Source organism: Eretmochelys imbricata, chromosome 18, assembly GCF_965152235.1.
Source record: "Eretmochelys imbricata isolate rEreImb1 chromosome 18, rEreImb1.hap1, whole genome shotgun sequence".
Classification (NCBI taxonomy): Eukaryota; Metazoa; Chordata; order Testudines; family Cheloniidae; genus Eretmochelys; species Eretmochelys imbricata.
Window position 1 is genome coordinate 416,568 of NC_135589.1, and position 21,158 is coordinate 437,725.

The 21,158-nt window shown below is 43.8% G+C and overlaps 1 protein-coding gene across 24 annotated transcripts in view; it reads right to left on the reverse strand.

Annotated features, from left to right (window-relative positions):
- Positions 1–21,158, reverse strand: part of EIF4G3 (eukaryotic translation initiation factor 4 gamma 3) — a 449,900-nt gene that overhangs the window by 240,101 nt on the left and 188,641 nt on the right. For 18 of the 24 annotated variants that reach the window (XR_013348334.1, XM_077837080.1, XM_077837079.1 and 15 more), the window contains one exon: positions 2,431–2,526. The exons of 2 other annotated variants lie outside the window; for them this stretch is intronic. Coding sequence is in view for 17 of the 22 variants with exons in the window: in XM_077837080.1 (XP_077693206.1) it covers positions 2,431–2,526 (96 nt within the window). In the remaining 5 variants the exon portion in view is untranslated. Of the gene's footprint in view, positions 1–988; positions 1,083–2,430; positions 2,527–21,158 lie in introns of those variants that run through there. 4 more of the 24 variants (XM_077837089.1, XM_077837088.1, XM_077837086.1 and 1 more) reach the window with 2 other exon arrangements.

Below are 21,158 nucleotides of genomic sequence, written 5' to 3' on the forward strand. Positions count from 1 at the left end.
ATTGACAACAGGAAATGGAAGTAAAGCAGTAATTATACTTGGGCTGACCAGTATTTAAAACTTTTTCCCCAACTGGAACTGAACTTTGAAATTTTTGGTATCAAATACAAATGACACTAGAAAAACTAAATGGGAAAATATTTGAAGCCACTTGAATTGCAAAGGCAGCTGTCCAGGGAAGAATAGAAAAGCCTAGACTGTGCAATTGCCAATGGCCCTTTAATGCAGAAATAGAATGGAGTAAGCTTTGGCTGCTCTAGAATGCAGTATTAGGGTCACTTCATCAGTGCAACAGCTTACCTATCCTCACCAGCTGGTCAGCTGTGTGATTGATTGGACTACACTAGAGAATCCCAGGATGGCAAAGGAATTATCACGCCATCTTTCTCATCCCCTCTTCGCCCTCCCATCACCACCAGAAAAGAAGATAAAACTAAAATAAATCAAACCCAGAACAAAACGCAAGAGTAGTTCAGGACCAGCTAGTCATGCATTTGTTTTGGGGATAGGGGTTGTAATGGAATGTTATATGTGCGTTTTTTTAGTAATGGAGTGGTAATGATCACTAGCAGAGCAGATGGCAAAAACTGCATACAGGATAGTTTAAAATAAAATAGTTCATGACCACAGAAAAATAGCTGACAACTGCAGACAAACTCTTCTTCATTATTTTCTCTAATTATGTGGCAAAATCCCTACAATTTTGTGAATTTTCAGCCCAATTTTCTGAAAGTGTCACCCCGTTAAGTGTAAACCCAAATTCTTCCTGTCTAAATCCTGAAAGATCAGACCCTCCCAAACCATTCTTTCACCATTTAACCTGGCAGAAACTGCCATGGTATCTCATGTTTTTCGTAAAGAAGCAATCAGTGCATTTCTGTAGATCAGTCAACAAAATCATGTGGTAAAAAAAACAACAACAAAAAATTAAACAGTGCCATTGGCACAATTGCCTGCAAGAAGGAGTACAGTTTGTTATATTGCTTACAATGCAGTATTTTATCCAGCCTCCTCCAGCCAGGGACCTGTAAACCGGATTCTGTTCCAAAACCTTCCTCCTCTTCCAGTTGTCTGTGCAATGTATTGGCACTGTTCTGCTGGGCTGTCAAAAAAACTGGTTTAGAGATGCAGCTCTTCAGTCAGGTTTTGCTCCAGTTCTAACCATGTAAATTTACTCTTGCTTTTCAACAATTAGAGATAAAGATGATGATCATACTTACAGAGAAAAGATTTACCATCATAGGTATCCCAGATTACTGATTAGAACTGGGTACTAAATGAAATGAGTTGGGGATCTCTTCCCAGTTACAAATGTGCAGCTGTCCATGTCATAAAAACACCATCAAACCTGGAATTAATAGGCTCTCTCAGCACAGAGATCAAGGACTCAATAGGCCACAGAGACTAACCCTTCTCTGAATTCCCTAGAGGTGAAAGTTCCGAAGTGGGTTAAGGCACATTGGTGGGGCTGGGGGTGGTAAGTGGGGGAGCTTGCCCTGTATTATACCTGACAAACAGAAGACTGCTGTCTTGAAGACTTTCAGTTGCCACCCTTCAGCAGCATTCCACTCTAAAAAAAAGAAGAGTGCTGGAGATGGTGCAGCAACTTTAGTGGTAACCGAAAATGTTATGACACAGGAGATGTGGTGCTTGAAGGGACAGAGGTACTGCTGCTCCCTGGGCTAGCTGAGGCTTCAGGTACAGCGGAGGTGATCTACTCTGCCTCCAAAAGTAGGGATAAGCATTGATGCTGCAGGAGGACCTCCTAGCATCAGATGGAATTGCACTACAAGCACAGATTTCCAACATGAGGCTGGTTTCAGGGAGGCAGAGGCCTAAAATAGGAGAACAGTATTAAAATATGCATAAAAGGAGGATGTTAGAGTCCAAAGTTTGATGAAAAGGCCTTACCACGAAAAGATTCTGAGATTCAGAAACTATATAAAGTTGCATGTACACAGTGATATATTGAAGAGTTTGAACTGATCCAGTGGCAATGATTCTGAAGTCATGTTCCCTGAGCCAGTGCAGACAGAGTGCTACTTTGGAGATTTAATTTAATTTACTGATCTTTGATCTAACACTTAATCAAATGTTTCTACAAAGAAAAAAAATGAAGCAAAGAGAAAGACACTGATAATGAATCTAAAGTTCTAAAATGAGGTGAACCTGAGTGATAATACACTAAAAATAAATCATGCCATTGGGAAGTAGATGAGAATCCCTCCATCACTTTTCTTTCACATAAGCTACCTTGAAAAAAGCTTCTCCTAACATGAAAGCGTTTAAAAATGCAATAAAGATTTGCTATTTGGAAATTGCTTTCAGAAGTCAATAAAACACTTTCCAGAGAAATGCTACCATACACATAGAAAGACACACAAATGAGAGAGAAAGAACAGAAACTAGAGCAAACAAGTGCTCCCTTACCGGAGAGCGGGTCTGAGGCTGTGTGTTCATTGTTTGAGGAGTTTGGGGGTACACCAATGTGGCTGGAGCTGCATTCTGCCCTGAGGGGTAAGGGGCCTGGCAGAGAACAGAGAAAAAATGTTAATATACCAAATAATTTATTCAGAGAGAAGTAAATTAAAGGCACCAAAACACACCGTCAGATGAACTGGTGATTACTGTTGAGATAAGGTACTTCAAATAGACAGATTTCTCTTCTGTTGAGATGAAATGTCTACCAATTTATTTATATGGTGCACACAACACTACATTTGTTTTCTTTAAAAACCTCAGCAGAGGAGATCATGATTAGGGCTAAGATTGTGTCATGGATATTTTTAGTAAAAGTCAGAGATAGCTCATAGGTTTCAGTGAATTTTTCTTTATTGCCCATGACCTGTCCGTGACTTTTACTAAAAATATCCATGATAAAATGCGAAGGGGCTGGGCAGCTGAGGGGTGGTTGGGAGCTCCAGGGCCCCCACCACCTGTGGGGGCTCAGAGCTCCAGGGTCTCTCTGCCCCCCATGGTAGTGGGAAACTGCAGAGTCCCCCAGCTCCCTCCCCACGGCAGGGAGCTCCAGGGATCCCCTCTGCCACCGCTGCAGTGGAGAACTGCGGGGGTCCCCCTGCCCTCCCCCACACACTCCCCGTGGCGGCTGGGGCTGTGGGGATCCCTCTGCCTCACCTCAGCGGGCAGAAAGCTGTGGGGATCCCCCTGCCACAGCTGGGGAGCTGCAGGGATCTCCCTGCCACTGCCGCGGCTGGGGAGCTGCGGCGGTCTCCCTACACAGCCGTTGCAGCCGGGGAGCTGAAGTCACAGAGGTCTTTGGAAGTCACGGATTCCGTGACTTTCACAATCTCCGTGACAAAACTGTAGCCTTAATCATGATGAATAGTGCTTATCAATTAAAAAGCTCTGCATTGTTTGAATCCTCTGGTCCACGTGCTGATTTTAATAGCATTCTCTATAAATTTCTGAGAAAACTTAGAATAACGAGGTGCTGCTGACAAATGCTCCAAAATGAGACAGATGACAAAAAAGTAAGTAGCATGCAACTAGTATAAGTTGCTGTCCTTATAAAGTGTTCAGAGCAAAATGGCCTAAAACTGTCATAGGCATATGGGGGCAGATCCTCTGCTGATATAAAGTTACACTAGCAGAGAATCTGCCCAATGGTACTTATTCCAAAAGTAACAGTAACTTGGAGTAGTACAGTTTTGACAATTGTAGGTTTTTTACACTAGAAATTTCAGAACATTCTATTTAAAAACCTTAACTAAAAACTTTACATTATTTTATCATGTAATTTACTCTCCATGCCTCATTCCTTAATAGATGTATTTGCCTAAATAATTTTAAGCCATTTAATGATGACACTGCCCAACTGCAGCACTGCCTTTCTATTATCAAAGCAGTTTTTCTTTTTTCTCAGTTTTAAATTCCTTAAACTGTGGTGCAAATCTGTTAATTAAAAAACAAAAACCTGCGTTCATTATAATGCTGATGAAATCACTGAATTAACAGCACATATGACCTAAGTCCTCTTGAATCACAGAAACTCTTAGAGAAGTTTCAGAGTAGCAGCCATGTTAGTCTGTATTCGCAAAAAGAAAAGGAGTACTTGTGGCACCTTAGAGACTAACCAATTTATTTGAGCATAAGCTTTCATGAGCTACAGATCACTTCATCGGATGTGTCAATGGAATGCATACTTCTTTCTTAAGAACTACTTGTCTTCCTTCCTGACTATTCTTGAATTCTCATGTTTGAGCAAAAAATATAGTTGTTAGTCTATGGTGCTATCATTTTAGATGCAGTTGTGATAAAAAAAAAAACACAGCTGAAATAGGCAGATCTTCCTTTTTCAAATTCACCTTTAAAGTAGTACTGACTGTCAGTGAATAGAATGAGTAATACTAAATGAACAGTATGGTAATAATAATTAAATAACTGCATTGACTTATTTTGTTTAGGAGAATTCATCCTCAACATATAGGATTCTGAAGACTATACACCTTCAAGAGCATCATCATTTTCTATAGTTTCAGAGTTATCTGTCAATGATAGTGTTTTAGTCACATCATGTATTTACAGAGCCACAGCATATCGCCTGTAGCAGAAAGAAAAAAAAAACTCCACCATCCAGAAACAACCATAGATAAGTTTGTGATAAGAACCAGAAGATTACAAAAAGAGGTAACTGATGAAAAAATTGCCCCATTTGTTTATGCAACAAACTCTCCTTTCCGTATGACTGAGAGCCCACACTTCATTAACATGGTTCAGTCATTAAGACCAGGATACAGTCAACCCAACAGAGCAGATGTTGCAGGCAAATTGCTGGATAAAGTGTATGAAAGAGAAATTGAGCCGTATGCAAAAAAGTCTAGAGGGCAAAACTGTTAACCTGAGTCTTGATGGGTGGAGCAACGTCCACAATGATCCTGCTGCATGTGCTTCTGTGACAATAGAAGAAGGGAATGTCTTCCTTACAGAAACAATTGATAGATCAGGAAATGCACACACAGCAGAATACTTACAAGAAGCAGCAGTAAAAGCTATAACAAACTGTGAAAAAAAATTTGAATGTCTAGTACGCAGCTTGGTCACAGACAATTCTGCAAATGTATCCAAGATGAGAAGAAATTATTTAGAAGAGAGTGAAGAGAGTCCCAAGCTAACAACATACGGTTGCAGTGTTTATTTGATGCACCTCCCAGCCGAAGACTGCAGTGTTCCAGAAATAAAGGCTAATGTTGAAACTGCAAAATACTTCCGTAACAACCACTTTGCAGCAAAAAAAGTGGGATGAACCAAGCTAACTCTCCCACAAGATGTGTGATAGAACTCAGTAGTGGACTGTTTTGAGCACAATATGAAGAACTGGCCTAATCTGATGACAGTTTGTGAACAAAATAGTGAAAAAATAGATGGCACTGTCACAGCCAAAGTTCTCAACATTGGGCTTAAGAGAAATGTTGAACACATGCTGAGTATCCTGAAGCTGGTTTCTGTAGCCTTGAACAAAATGCAGGGAAATAGCTGTTTTATTGCTGATGCTGTTGAAATTTGGAAAGAACTGAGCGAGATCTTAAAAAGATAAATATGCAATGACAGTTAAATTACCAGCATTAGAAAAATGAATGGGACAAGCACTATCTCCAGTTCATTTTCTTGCAAATATTCTCAATACTCGGTGCCAGGGTCAAACCTTAACTGCTGCAGAAGAGGAGTTGGCTATGACATGAACATTCAGCAACCATCCCTCCATAATGCCAACTATAAGAAACTTCAGAGCTAAGGGTGAACCATTCAAGAAATAGATGTTTGCTGATGATGTTTTAAAGAAAGTCACACCAGTGAACTGGTGGAAATCACTTAAGCACTTGGATTCAGAGACTGTTGGAAGTGATAATCTCACTTTTAACAGCAGTAGCTTCTTCTGCCAGTACAGAAAGAATATTTTCTTCCTTTGGACTAATTCATTCCAAATTGAGAAATCATTTGGGACATGAAAAAGCAGGAAAGCTTGTTTTTCTTTTCCAGATTATTAACAAATTGGAAAATGAAGGTGAAGATGACTGAGTTAGCTGCAGAAGCCAATAGTTTAAGTTTCTCATGTTGACCTGGCAGACATAGTCAATTTAATTTTTTTTTTAATATTTCATTTAAAAACAAAAGGATTACTTGTGGCACCTTAGAGACTAACAAATTTATTTGAGCATAAGCTTTCATGAGCTACAGCTCACTTCACCGGATGCATTCAGTGGAAAATACAGTGGGGAGATTTATATACACAGAGAACATGAAACAATGGGTGTTACCATACACACTGTTAGGAGAATGATCACTTAAGATGAGCTCACACCAGCAGGAAGGCCGGGGGAGGGTGGGGGAGACCTTTTTGCAGTGATAATCAAAGTGGGCCATTTCCAGCAGTTGACAAGAACGTTTGAGGAACAGTGGGGGGGGGTGTGTGTGAATAAATATGGGGAAATAGTTTTACTCTGTGTAATGACCCATCCACTCCCAGTCTCTATTCAAGCCTAAGTTAATTGTATCCAGTTTGCAAATTAATTCCAATTCAGCAGTCTCTCATTGGAGTCTGTTTTTGAAGTTTTTTTTGTTGAAGAATTGTCACTTTTATTTGCTTCAGGTTGGGGGGCTGTCTGTAAGCAAGGACTGGCCTGTCTCCCAAGATCTGTGAGAGTGATGGGTCATCCTTCAGGATAGGTTTTAATCCATGATTAAATCGAGTCTTCCTGACTAGTGATTTAAATCAATTTAAATCAAATCCACCCTGATTGATCTCAATTAATTTTTTTAATCGCGATTAACTTTTTTGAGTTAATCGCGTGAGTTAACTGCGATTAAATCGACAGCCCTATTGGAAAACCTTCCCCCAACATGCCACTGTTCTCATCTCATCCAAATCCCTCCGCAGAAACAACTTCTGTTTTCTCACATATGAGATATGAAGAAATGGAAAGTTAGTATAAACAAAACAAAACCACGCAGGTGTGTCTGTGCCTTTCTGCATAATCATAGAATCATAGAATATCAGGGTTGGAAGGGACCCCTGAAGGTCATCTAGTCCAACCCCCTGCTCGAAGCAGGACCAATTCCCAGTTAAATCATCCCAGCCAGGGCTTTGTCAAGCCTGACCTTAAAAACTTCCAAGGAAGGAGATTCCACCACCTCCCTAGGCAACGCATTCCAGTGTTTCACCACCCTCTTAGTAAAAAAGTTTTTCCTAATATCCAATCTAAACCTCCCCCACTGCAACTTGAGGCCATTACTCCTCGTTCTGTCATCTGCTACCATTGAGAACAGTCTAGAGCCATCCTCTTTGGAATCCCCTTTCAGGTAGTTGAAAGCAGCTATCAAATCCCCCCTCATTCTTCTCTTCTGCAGGCTAAACAATCCCAGCTCCCTCAGCCTCTCCTCATAAGTCATGTGTTCTAGACCCCTAATCATTTTTGTTGCCCTTCGCTGGACTCTCTCCAATTTATCCACATCCTTCTTGTAGTGTGGGGCCCAAAACTGGACACAGTACTCCAGATGAGGCCTCACCAATGTCGAATAGAGGGGGACGATCACGTCCCTCGATCTGCTCGCTATGCCCCTACTTATACATCCCAAAATGCCATTGGCCTTCTTGGCAACAAGGGCACACTGCTGACTCATATCCAGCTTCTCGTCCACTGTCACCCCTAGGTCCTTTTCCGCAGAACTGCTGCCTAGCCATTCGGTCCCTAGTCTGTAGCGGTGCATTGGATTCTTCCGTCCTAAGTGCAGAACCCTGCACTTATCCTTATTGAACCTCATCAGATTTCTTTTGGCCCAATCCTCCAATTTGTCTAGGTCCTTCTGTATCCTATCCCTCCCCTCCAGCGTATCTACCACTCCTCCCAGTTTAGTATCGTCCGCAAATTTGCTGAGAGTGCAATCCACACCATCCTCCAGATCATTTATGAAGATATTGAACAAAACTGGCCCCAGGACCGACCCCTGGGGCACTCCACTTGACACCGGCTGCCAACTAGACATGGAGCCATTGATCACTACCCGTTGAGCCCGACAATCTAGCCAGCTTTCTACCCACCCTATAGTGCATTCATCCAGCCCATACTTCCTTAACTTGCTGACAAGAATACTGTGGGAGACCGTGTCAAAAGCTTGGGATCTTACTGTCACCCTTGTCTTTAATCTCCCCTACCTCACTTGTGTCACTCAAATTTAGACTCTATGCTCTCTGAGGCAAGGAACACGTCTTACTTTGACACAGTGCCTAATACATCTCTGCGTACCAAGAAATCCATAACAATAATACGACTACAGAATCATTACCTTTCTGTAGCGTCTTTCAGGAGAAGAAGCTGGGACTATGACAGAGAAAGGCCTAACTAGAGGGGACACTGCAAGTTAAACATGAAACTTTATGTTTCTCAGTTGCTCCTTTCCTATGCTGAATGTAGGAAACATGCCGGGTATAATTTTATGCTAACTTTACACCTCCCAAATTCTGGCCTGACCTAGGGCGTCACCATTTCTTTTTTCACCCCAGTGTAAAATTCCTCCTTAATGTTCCTGCTGGTAAAAAATTAACTAAAAATATGCAAAAATATTTTACTTAAAGATTCTGACTCATAAGGCAATGGGGGTGTCTTGAGAGTAAATGAAAGTATTCCTAACTCAAATATAGGTAGAGATACCTGCCTCTACAACACTTCCAGATTGTGCTGTCCCAGGGATCAAGCTTCAGACATGAACTCTGATCTCCCAGTGGGTGGCAGCCTGAGTGACATTCTAAGACAAATAACTTGTAAATGCAATGCTCCTATTACACAATTAAACAAACAGGATCATCTATCATCAACAACTGGTTTTCATGTTACTCTAGAGTCACCAAGATACGTTAAAATTTCACCTTTCGGAAAACAGCTGATGATTCAGAAGGGAATGCATCTGAGTTTATCATTGGGTCTTCCCAGCAATTTAGAAACTCAAGAGCTGCATTCAGCAGTACTAGGATGCTGACAGGGCCCCAAAAGCAAATAAGACCTACAGCGGACCCTCACTAGAGCGCGCATCGCTATAGCGTGGATTCGCATATAGCGCGGTCGCAGCAATGGATCCCAAATTTAAATATTTAAATTGGGACCCATGGTAACATGGTCCCCGCATTAATGTGGTACCGCACATGTATCCCGAACCCCGCATGGATCCCGAACCCCTCGTACTAGCAAGGGTCCGGTGTATTTCCATATTCAGGGTACAGGAAGTCTTATAAGCCTGTGTGTGGAGTAAGGAACATTTAACACTGTATATTGGCTTTGATAAAACTTGTATTCTAATTAGATAAAGAGACTTCTAAACCCAAATTATCTTCCTAAATTCCCACATTGGGACTATGATGCCTCTCCGCAACCGATCATCATGACAGCCCACAAAATATACACTTTAAACATTTTTATAAAATAATAATTGTATGATCATTTTGAAATGTATATCGCCTTTCTGATACATACACCTCCTTTTCCTTGGGACCACAGCTACTTATGCTGATTGTGATGGGTTCCCCCCAGGGTGCCACCGGGAACTGGAGTACCACTGAGCCTGCCTGACCCACCAGCCTGGGCTCCCTTTACACTGCACTGCTGTGACAGGGCTCAAGCCACATCCAGCACACATACAGGTATGGACACACCCAGCTGCAGCTACACACAGATGCTGAGATCAGCTCTACATGGTAAGGCTCAGCTAAGGCACCTCCCAGTTCCTAAAACGTGCAACCCCTCTCTGGAGAGTAAACACAAAATTATACTGTCTTGCACTGCACAGAGAACCGTACAGTGTAAGCTCATGGAATTCATGCCCCCCACCACACACACACAATGCGGAGAGGAATATACACAGCTTTCTGCCCTAAGTTATGCTTTCCACACACTGGTTTTAGACAAAACAAAACAAGTTGATTAACTACAAAAGATAGATTTTAAGTGATTATAAGGGATAGCAAACAGATCAAAGCAGATTACCTAGCAAACAAACAAAAACACGATCTACGCTTAATATACTAAAGAGATGGGATATGAGTAGGAAATTCTCACCCTCATTGTTGATTTAGGAAGTTTGCAGAGATCCTTGAGGGCAAGCTGCACTTGCCTGCTGCTTAAAAGCCCAGGTATTCCTTTGACAGGCTAGCCTGCATTCAGCCCTTCTCCCCCGGTTCAGTCCTTGTTCCTCAGGTCTTTCCAGCAATCTTCTTGGGCGGGGAGTCAATGAAGAACCATGATGATGTCACTCCCCTGCCTTAAATAGCTTTTCCATATGGTGGGAACCCTTTGTCTCCCCTCTTGGTTCCCATGCCCAGTCAGTGGAAAAACACTGGTATTCCAAGATGGAGTCCAGTACCAGGTGACTTGGTCACATGCCCCTGTAGGGACACAGCAGCCATGACTCAGAGGTTGTTTGTAGCATCCTCAGGAAGGCTCCCCAGTGGAAGATTAGCATTTTCAGACCTATTGTTCTCCCTAATGGCCCTTCCCATCCAACCATCTAGACTCATTGCATTCTGCTTAGGGGCGTTGCCCAGGTGTAAACACATTGCTAACAGATGCATAGTCAATATTCCTAACTTCAGATACCAATACGATATATGCATACAAATAGGATAATCATATTCAGTGAATCATAACCTTTTCAATATCGTACATGACCTATCTTGCATAAAAATCATATCTTGCATATGATAAAATGGCATCATTGTTATGCCATTATCATAATAATATTGCTATGAAGAACTTGGGGTGTAATGCCACACTGATATCCCATATAAAAGTGGGGAATGTCTTTGGCAGATCTTGTAGGCTACTCTTCCCCTTTTCTCACGCCCCCCCCATCCCCTCAATCCACTATTTTCCTCTTTGGCATCTTTGATAACGTCTCTCCTTACCTCATGTACCTTTTGGAGAAACACCCTAATTCCCAAAGCATTGGCTGCATCCTGGCTTGTGACAGCAACACTAATAACTTTCTGCTGCTGCCAAGGTCCCACACTGCTGCAAGGTCCCACACTGCAATTGATTCATCTCTGCAAAGGCAGCAATGGAGATAATAAACTTGGCTTGTTTAAAACCTCTTTGGGTTATTTGCAGCAGAGCAGCACCATTGTGTAATTTTAAAAAGTGGCAGTTTAACTTCACAGAGACAACTGAAGAGCTACTTCAATATCAAAGGCCAGTAGAAACATCATATAATGGAGTTTCAGTCCCTGACTGAGGTACCAATTTCAGATTCTCTGCTATTTTTCTAAAAGAGACGGGTGGGGAAAAGACTAGGACCTGGCAGTTGATCAGCAGGGGCAGGGAGAGGGAGATCCAGGCTGCAAGCCGAACACATATTTTATAAATCACATATCCACTGATCCCCACAACATCAGCAGCATAGAGGCTCAGGTACCTAGAAAAACAAAGATTGGAAGTGGAAACTAAGATAGGCCAAAACAAGAGCCATTTGTTCAAGCCCCGTCAAGCTTTGAGGAGTCACATGCAATCAAACCACTCCTGCTTTTGCAAAACAAAGAACAAAACAGAAATGACAAAATTATACCAATTTCCCCATCTCCTCCAAATAGCCCCAATTTTGCCAAACTCTACCAGGTGTATTTAATTGTTTTTAATTTAAAAGGCTAGATTTCTATTGTGATACAGCATGGCCAGAGGGCAGTAGGAGGGTGACAGAGGGGAGATATGTAAGCCCCACGATGATGAGAGCCTTAGTCCCGGTAGAGGGCAGAGAGGTTGCTATAGATTAATTAGAGCACCTGAAGCCAATTAGAGCACCTGAAGCCAGTCACCTGATAAAAAACTCCTGCTTTAATCAGACAGTTGGAGGAGTTGAAGCAGAGTGGTTTGGTGTTGGAGCAGAGAGCAGTTTGGAGGAGTTGAAGCAGAGTGGTTTGGTGTTGGAGCAGAGAGCAGTTTGAAGGAGAGCAGTTTGGAGGGAAGCAGAGGAGAGTTTGGACAAGTGCTGTGGCAGGCCAGAAGACCAAGACCTTAGGTAAAGGGAAAGCCGGCTTGTGCAGAGCAGAGGGACTTCACAGACACAAGGGGTTGGGAGAAACCCAAGCAGAGAGGGGGCAGGAAGTTCCACAGGCTGAAGAGCCAGAGAGGGAAGTAGTCGAGGGGAAGGAATCGCTAGTACAAGCGGTTTGCTGCTATCCCTAGGGCCCCTGGGCTGGGACCCGGAGTAGAAGGCGGGCCCGGGTCCCTCCCTCTCCACTCCCCTTCTCTAGGATACTAGTGGGACAGTTAATACCCCAGATCAGGGGTGAGAAACGGCACCCTGAACCCACCCACAAGAAGAGAAAGCATTGGACCCATCATAGTAGTGCCGGCAATTTTCCAAACTATCTATTCTACCTGATTAAGAATTTCTAATATGCCCCATCAACGTGGTACCCAGGTAACAATATTCAATGGAAACACAGAGTACCAGTATAATAATTAATGAAAATACACTGGCCCTCTACAACCAAGGGGAAATAAAGCAATAATAATAGACCTTGCAGGCCCTTCTATTCCACCATTAGGAAGGTGGAGTTCCTTTCTGATGCTCTAGAGTGCCCCAAAATTGTGCAGCATTCATCTTATTTCTTTCATCTGCCCTTGAAGTTGCCGTTTTAGAAAACTAGATGGCCAACGTCCTCTAAGCAATGCATCTGCTGGCCAGTCTTTGGGCACCTTCTTTCAGAAACAGCTGATTTAATGTTGTCTCATGCCTTGCTGTGTGCATCATTTGGACAGTCAATCCTTTGTTCTATTTAAAAAGGCTTTCCTTGTGTCATCACCCTGACAGCAGGAAGTTTAGGTTGAATGCCAATGACTCCTACATCTTTTCATACCGAAAGCAGAATCACTTTAATCCATACTGATGACTGGGAGACCTAATGTGAATTAATAAATTTTGTTATTTAGGTTAGGACAGGGTGTCATAAAATGTTCTTTTTCTTCTATGTGGCACCTATGATTTAGTTTGAAATAGTTATAATAATACTTCACAGTAAACCAGTAAATGTACTACATACATCTTGTAGAAATAAGTCTTAGTAATGCGAGACCTCAGTGTGGTGGAAGCCTGATGTTTTCTGTCCACGTATCAATGAGTTTCTACTATATACTTAATAGCTGGTTCCAAAATTCCTGAATCTGAAGGTACTCCCCACCTACCATGCAGGTGGGTTTGCTGATTCCCCCACAGCATTTCCAACCCTTTGGCAGGGTTTCTTCTGTAGAATCAGATAGCTGAACATACATACATCAGTAGCCACATAAGTAACTTCTCTAGGACACAACCTCACACATACACACACTTGGGAAAAAATCCATAGGAAGGTAAAGACTTCTTTGAAAATATTACAACTGACTCCTTGTTTCTCCCCAAAGAGGGAAGTGATCTGATGATCTAAAGAGAAGGTGATAGGGATGGCCTTCAAATGCAACATATCCTAAGGAGAATAAGCAATAGAAAATCCAGCAGACATAAGGCTGTCCCTCTGTGAAGGGCCTGCCTCCATTATACTACCATGGCTTCCAAGGGAACCATTGCTACCCTTCGCGACCCACCAGAGGGTAGTAGGCACAAAAAAGTTACTTTGGCAGTTAACTACCGCAAACTCTCACTCAGAAATCAGCTGGTTAACTACCTGCCCCTCCTATCTCTTGTCCTATACCACACAGCTCCCAAAGCAGAGGAGGTCTGACCCTAGGGAATTAGAGAGTTTGAGTCTCCCAAGAGTCTGAAGGCTGAGGGAAGCATACAACAGAGCTATTATTCTTCCCCTTTTGCTTGTCTGAGGGCTTTCTGTCATATTTTGCTCCCCCTCCATAGAGCTTTAGTGGTAGTTAGTCTACATCCAGATACTGGACGAACATTTCACCCTTAATTCTCTGTGTAACTTCTAGTTTCATATTTCAAAGAATCTTTGAGAGTGATCCTCACCTGTTCTCTCCATGACTAGATCCCAACGTATTTTAGACATTAGTTTGTCAGGGACTGATTGCTATATGAATGTATGTTCTGTTGAAAATAAAGCCCTGGGAATTAATCCCTGGAGTCCAGCCTGGAATAAAATGAAAAGAGGAGGCAACTTACCTGTAACTGGAGGATCTTCAAGATGTGTGATCCCTATCTGTATTCCATTGAGGAGTTTATGCATGCGCACCATGCGGCTGGAGTCAGAGAATTTGAAAGTAGTGTCTGTTGGTCTGTGCATGCGCCCTGGATTGCTTAATGGTTTTGTCTGATACGATAAAGTGCAGGATGGACTGACTGCATCTCCAGTTCCTTCTCCACCGCAAATCGAATAGATCGCAGAAGAGGGGAAGGAAGGTGGGAAGTGGAATACAGACAGGGACCTCACATCTAGAAGAACCTCCAGTTAAAGGTAAGTAACCTCTTCTTTGAGTGATGGTCCCTACTGTATTCCACGGAGGGTGACTAACAAGCGGTACTTAAGTTGGAGAAGGGTGCGAGGATGAAGATGGAAGGTTGAGAGGAGAACAGCCACACCGAAGGAGGCATCTGCTGCCGAATCCTGCACCAAGGCATAATGCGTAGCAAAGTGTGTACCAAACTCCACGTGCCCACTCTACATATATCCAAGAACAGCACATTGTGGAAGGAGGCCATGTTAGAAGTCTGGGCTCTCATGGAATGAGTCCGCACCCCAGCGGGTGGCAGCGGTCCAGATAATTGGTGGCAGAGTATAATGCACCCCAAAATGCACTTGGAGATTCTCTGTGTGGAGACTGCTTGACTTTTAACTCTTTCAGTTACTGCAACAAGCAGTCTGGGGCATTTCCTGATTGGTCTTTTCCTCTGCAGGTAGAAGGCCAAGACCTGACGTGTCTTAAAGGAGTAGAGTTGTCGTTCCTCTTCCGAGGCGTATGGGTTTGGGAAGAAAAGAGGTAAGTGAATGGATTGATTAATGTGAAACTGGGAGATGACCTTTGACAGAAATTTGGGATGCAGGAGCAGCGAAACTTTATCTCTATGGAAAGTTGTGAAAGGAGGGTCCACCATCATGACCCCAAGTTCACCTACCCTTTTTGCCGAAGTGATAGCAACAAGGAAGGTGACTTTCATGGAAAGGAGGGACATAGAGCACAATGCCAGCAGTTGGAAGGGCAGTTTCACAAATATGGATAGAACTAGGCTGAGGTCCCACTGGGGAGCAACGCGTTGTACAGGTGGGAAGGGTCTAGCGGCCTTTCCAAAACCTAGACGTCGACAGGTGTGTAAAGACAGAGTGCCCTTCCACGGGGGGAAGGAAGGTGCTAATTGCTGCTAGGTGGACCTTAAGAGAGTTGAAGGCAAGACCCAATGCCTTCAAGGACAGGAGATAAGAGCCATTGGCCATTATCTTTGAAAACTCATGGCGATCGGGGGAAGTCCCGGACGACTGGAAAAAGGCTAATGTAGTGCCCATCTTTAAAAAAGGGAAGGAGGAGGATCCTGGGAACTACAGGCCAGTCAGCCTCACCTCAGTCCCTGGAAAAATCACGGAGCAGGTCCACAAGGAATCAATTCTGAAGCACTTAGAGGAGAGGAAAGTGATCAGGAACAGTCAGCATGGATTCACCAAAGGCAAGTCATGCCTGACTAATCTAATTGCCTTCTATGATGAGATAACTGGCTCTGTGGATGAGGGGAAAGCAGTGGATGTGTTGTTCCTTGACTTTAGCAAAGCTTTTGACACAGTCTCCCACAGTATTCTTGCCAGCAAGTTAAAGAAGTATGGGCTGGATGAATTGACTATAAGGTGGATAGAAAGTTGGCTAGATTGACAGGCTCAATGGGTAGTGATCAATGGCTCCATGTCTAGTCAGCAGCCAGTATCAATTAGAGTGCCCCAAGGGTCGGTCCTGGGGCCGGTTTTGTTCAATATCTTCATAAATGATCTGGAGGATGGTGTGGATTGCACCCTCAGCAAGTTTGCAGATGACACTAAACTGGGAGGAGAGGTAGATACGCTAGAGGGTAGGGACAGGATACAGAGGGACCTAGACAAATTAGAGGATTGGGCCAAAAGAAATCTGATGAGGTTCAATAAGGACAAGTGCAGGGTCCTGCACTTAGGACGGAAGAATCCCATGCACTGCTACAGACTAGGGACCGAATGGCTAGGCAGCAGTTTTGCAGAAAATGGCCTAGGGGTTACAGTGGACAAGAAGCTGGATATGAGTCAACAGTGTGCCATTGTTGCCAAGAAGGCATTAAGGCATTTTGGGATGTATAAGTAGGGGCACTGCCAGCAGATCGAGGGACGTGATCGTTCCTCTCTATTCGACATTGGTGAGGCCTCATCTGCCGTACTGTGTCCAGTTTTGGGCCCCACACTACAAAAAGGATGTGGAAAAACTGGAAAACGTCCAGCAGAGGGCAACAAAAAGGATTAGGGGACTGGAACACATGACTTATGAGGAGAGGCTGAGGGAACTGGGATTGTTTAGTCTGCGGAAGAGAAGAATGAGGGGGGATTTGATAGCTGATTTCAACTACCTGAAAGGGGGTTCCAAAGAGGATGGATCTAGACTATTCTCAGTGGTAGCAGATGACAGAACAAGGAGTAATGGTCTCAAGTTGCAGTGGGGGAGGTTTAGGTTGGATATTAGGAAAAACTTATTCACTAGGAGGGTGGTGAAACACTGGAATGCATTACCTAGGGAGGTGGTGGAATCTCCTTCCTTAGAAGTTTTCAAGGTCAGGCTTGACAAAGCCCTGGCTGGGATGATTTAATTGGGGATTGGTCCTGCTTTGAGCAGGGGGTTGGACTCGATGACCTCCTGAGGTCCCTTCCAACCCTGATATTCTATGATAGTCCAGGAGGAGGGGAATCCCTACCACTTCTGGGGGAAGTCCCTTTTGTTGGGCTCAAAAGGCAAAACATTTCCACTTGACCTAGTAGATTCTTTCCTGCTGGTAGACAGAATATTTTTCACTTTTGATTAACATGGCCATTCTAGAAAAGATGTCCATCCAAATACCATGTTATGAGGTGAAGCACTTGTGGGTCTGGGATATCTGATGTTGCCATTGTGCTGCATCAGTAGATCAGGGAAAGCAGGGATGGGAATTGGGGGACAGGCAGACATACAAAGGAGGCTGGGAAACCAGAACTTTCTGGACCAGCAAAGGGTAATCAGAATGACTGTCTCATCTGATCTTGTGGAGTACTCATCGTAGGAGCGGGAGAAGAAGGAAGGCATAGTTGATCTGGTCTGACCAGAGGAATACAAGAGCATCACCCTGAGAGTGATGACCAAGACCCCTCTGGTGCAGTATGTGCTGCATTTGTTGTTGGCAAGGGAGGTGAAGAGGTCTCTGGCCAGAGTCCCACGTTGGTCGAAGATGTCATACCATGGTGTCATGGAGTTGCCACTCATGGATGATCACAAACTGCCTGCTGAACAAGTCTGAAATCATGTTCTGTGTCCCTGGGAGACAGGCTGCACATAAGAGGATCTGGTGGGCAATGCACCAATTGCAGAGGTTGACTGCTTTCTGCACATAGAGTGGTCAACTTCTTACCCCGTTTGTTGATGTAGCAAACAATGGTGGTATTGTCTAACATGATAAGAACATGATGGGAGCAGATGAATGGTATAGCCTTGGCATAGCCTTACTTACAGCCCGGAGTTCCAGAATGTTGATGTGGATTCTCCTCCTGGATTCCTGAGGAGTCCAGTTTCCCTGTGTTATGCGATCACTTATATGCACTCCCCAGCCTACGAGGGATGTGTCAGTGATGATCATCTTGTCTGGTGATGAGGGGAGAAAATGAACCCCTACACAGACCAGATGTGTCCTTCCACCAGGAGAGGGAAGGGAATGCCCCGGGAGGGACTGTCAACACGAGGTCCATGGCTTGATGTGTGGGCAAGTGTGACGGGGTCCCAGGGGAGCCACACTGAGGTTACTCAATTAGGCATACTGCAAAGAATGGGGCCGATAATCCCCAAAACTGGTGGATGTTCCAATACTTAGATTTACCCAGCGAGCACAAAACAACTTCTGTAATATCTTATTGTTACCCAGAAGCCAAAACACAGTTCCCTTATAGCAGTCGAGCCTTGGGCTTCCACCCAGACACCCAACTCAAATATGGTGAGGATTACTGAAAATCTTATTAATCATATAAGAAAGTTCTACCAATCCCAAAGGATCAGATACATTACCTCCCAAGCTAATGAATATTCTTACTAACTGAAATTTATTTAAAAAAAAAAAAAGAGAGAGAGACAGAGAGTGAGTATTGGTTGAAAGATCAGTGTACACACAAACATTAGTACACTTCTGAGATCAGTTTCATAGTAGAGATAATGAACTTTGTAGATGCAAAGAGTTCTTTCAGAATTAGTCCATAGGTTATAGTCCAATGTTCATATCCAGGGTGATCCAGGTGGAACTGGAGATCTCAGTCTGACGACTCAAGCTTCCCCTGCATAAAGCATCAAGCAGATCTGAGATACCAAGACACCTTTATACAGTTCCAGGCCTTCTCTTGACAGCACGGAGTCCTTAGGTGAACAATAGGCAATCATCAAGACTTTGAACTAGACATATTTCCTAAGCATCACCGGTAATTAGCTACACAGATTACCATAAGGAAATTGCCTGTTTTTCACCATTCACAGGTGATTTGCTATATACTTCAAAGAGAGATAATACAGTGATATTACTATATTTACAGTTCATTTAAATGTTAAGATCTCCTTTTGACCTCTGAATTAACAGACTACAGCATAGACAGGAACTGTTTGATTACATTGTTAACTTCTAACAATATATATGTAAACACACAAAACCACAAACATTATCTACCAATATGTCCCTAAAGATTGAATTTGGATGCTTAAGCCTTTCTGGCCATGTGTCACAATGAGTAAACCTTCTGGAGCCACATCTGAAGGCAGTGAAGGTAGAACTGAGTGAAGGTGGTGACATATGTGCAGGAAGCCATGTGGCCAAGGAGAGATCAGCAAGTCCTGGCTGGGACAGAAGGATTGTTGATGACGCAGGTTCTGAGTTCTTGCATGGTAAGTACACTCACCTTGCGACTGAGTTGATGGATGCCCCTATAAAGTCTAGGGATTGTGTGAGGTCCAAGGTTGATTTTTCTCTGTTGATGCTGACTCTAAGGTAGGAAAGGAGGCTGAGCAACATGGAGGTTGAAACTTGGGCTTTATGTCTGGATTATGTCACCAGGATCAGTTGCCAGGATATGGGAATACAAGGACCCCATAATGCCTGATGTAGTCACAATGGAAAACACCTTGGTGAAGGCTCTGGGAGCAGTCGTGAGTCCAAAGGGAAGAACCCTGAAACTGAAAGTGCTGTGAGTCAACCCCCCTTGAATCTCAAGAACTGTCTGTGGGCTGGATGAATGTGAAAGTAGGCCTCTTGCATATCAATAGCCGTAAACCACATGGCACAGTAGTAGAAAGAGAGAGACTGAGACATAAGGCCTGGTAAAAGGGGCCTGGTATGAGCCTAAGACCTGAACTAAAGTAGGCCCCGCTGAGATAAAGCAAAGTTATAGCAAGAGTCAAGATATGAGCAAAAGTCAGGCCCTGTTACAAAGCAGATACTTGCTTGCAGGTTCACTATTCAATACATGAACTTGGCAAGAACAGGTCTGGCATGCAAAAACACAAGCACTCCTGGGCACTAAGGAAACACATTCCAGAAGGGTAGTACCAGAACATGCCGATACAAGGTTATAGTGGAAACACACTCCCCGAAGACGATACAAGGACACCTGGACTTCCCTTAAAGATAAGGTCAGGATGGCAGGATGATGGATAGAGATGTTTTGCTCAACCAACAGATACAAGGTAAAGGGTGGTAACTAACCATGTTAGAGGTATAATATGTAACTTCTTTGTATCGGTGTATAAAAGAGGGGTCACAGAGGGGGTGTCTTTTTCTGTCCTGGGGGGGAATGGAAAGTCCCCCGTTGTAACTGGCATACATCTGTTAATGATCCTGTAGGGTTTATGGCAGAGGTGGGCAAACTACGGCCTGCGGGACCGTCCTGCCTGGCTCCTGAGCTCCCAGCTGGGAGGCTAACCCCCGGCCCCTCCCCCGTTGTCCCCCTTCCTCCCCAGCACCACTGCCACACAGGCAGCGTGGCTTGCACCTGCCCACCTCCCAGGCTTTCCAATAAGCCTATCCTGCCGCTCTCAGCGGCATGCGGGGGGGAGTGGGTTGGATAAGGCAGGAGGGGATCATCACTGCTAGAGTAATCATAAAAAACTTGGGCTAGCAGATGAAGTGACTGAAAAGGCAGAGATCCAGAATTGCCTCCACCTACCTTTCTTTCTGGGTATCAGGAAGTAAGTTGAATACAACTCTAACCCTTGACATTCCAGAGGAACCCCCTCTATTGCTCCTCTCTGTAGTAAGGAGTTCACTTCTTAGGTGAAGATGCTGTCATGAGAGTGGTCTCTAAGTAGGGATCAGGGCAGGGGGTACGAGGGCTGTAGATGAAGTAGCATGACAAACTCGATCATATAGCCATGGTGGATGACATTTAGCACCCATTTATCCATTGACGTTGCACTCCAAGCTGTTAGAAAGAGTGCTAGCAGTAGGCAAGATGGTTGACGGCTCTCTAGAGTTTCTCAGAAATATCTTTTCTCTGGGGATTGCATCTATGAGGAGGAAGACTGTGAAGGAGGACCTGGAGGACGAGATCTTTGAGCCTTTTGATGCTTCTGTGGTGGTTTGTAAGATCTCTGATGAAAAAACTAGGAGGATTTATAATGTTGCATGGGCGGCGGGCAGCAGAATTTACGCTTTGGTGCAGGTGTGTAAACAACCAAGGAACAAAGTGTGGCTCTTGAATCTTTGAGGGTGTGAAAGGAATTGTCCACTTACTGGTTAAAAAGATGGGATTCACTGAAAGGAAGGTCTTTGATGTATTTTGTACTTCCCTGGGGAAAGCAGAGGAATGGAACCACGATTCCCTCCACATGAGTATGCCACTAGCCATAGAGTGCGATGAATTATCTGCTGCATCTACAGCTGACTGAAGTAATGTCCTCTAAGATTGCCTGGAAGCAGCCCCAATCTTGCTGCAGCAGTTTCTCAGCAAATTCCTTCAGCTTTTTCAGATTCAGGAAATTGTATTTGGCAAG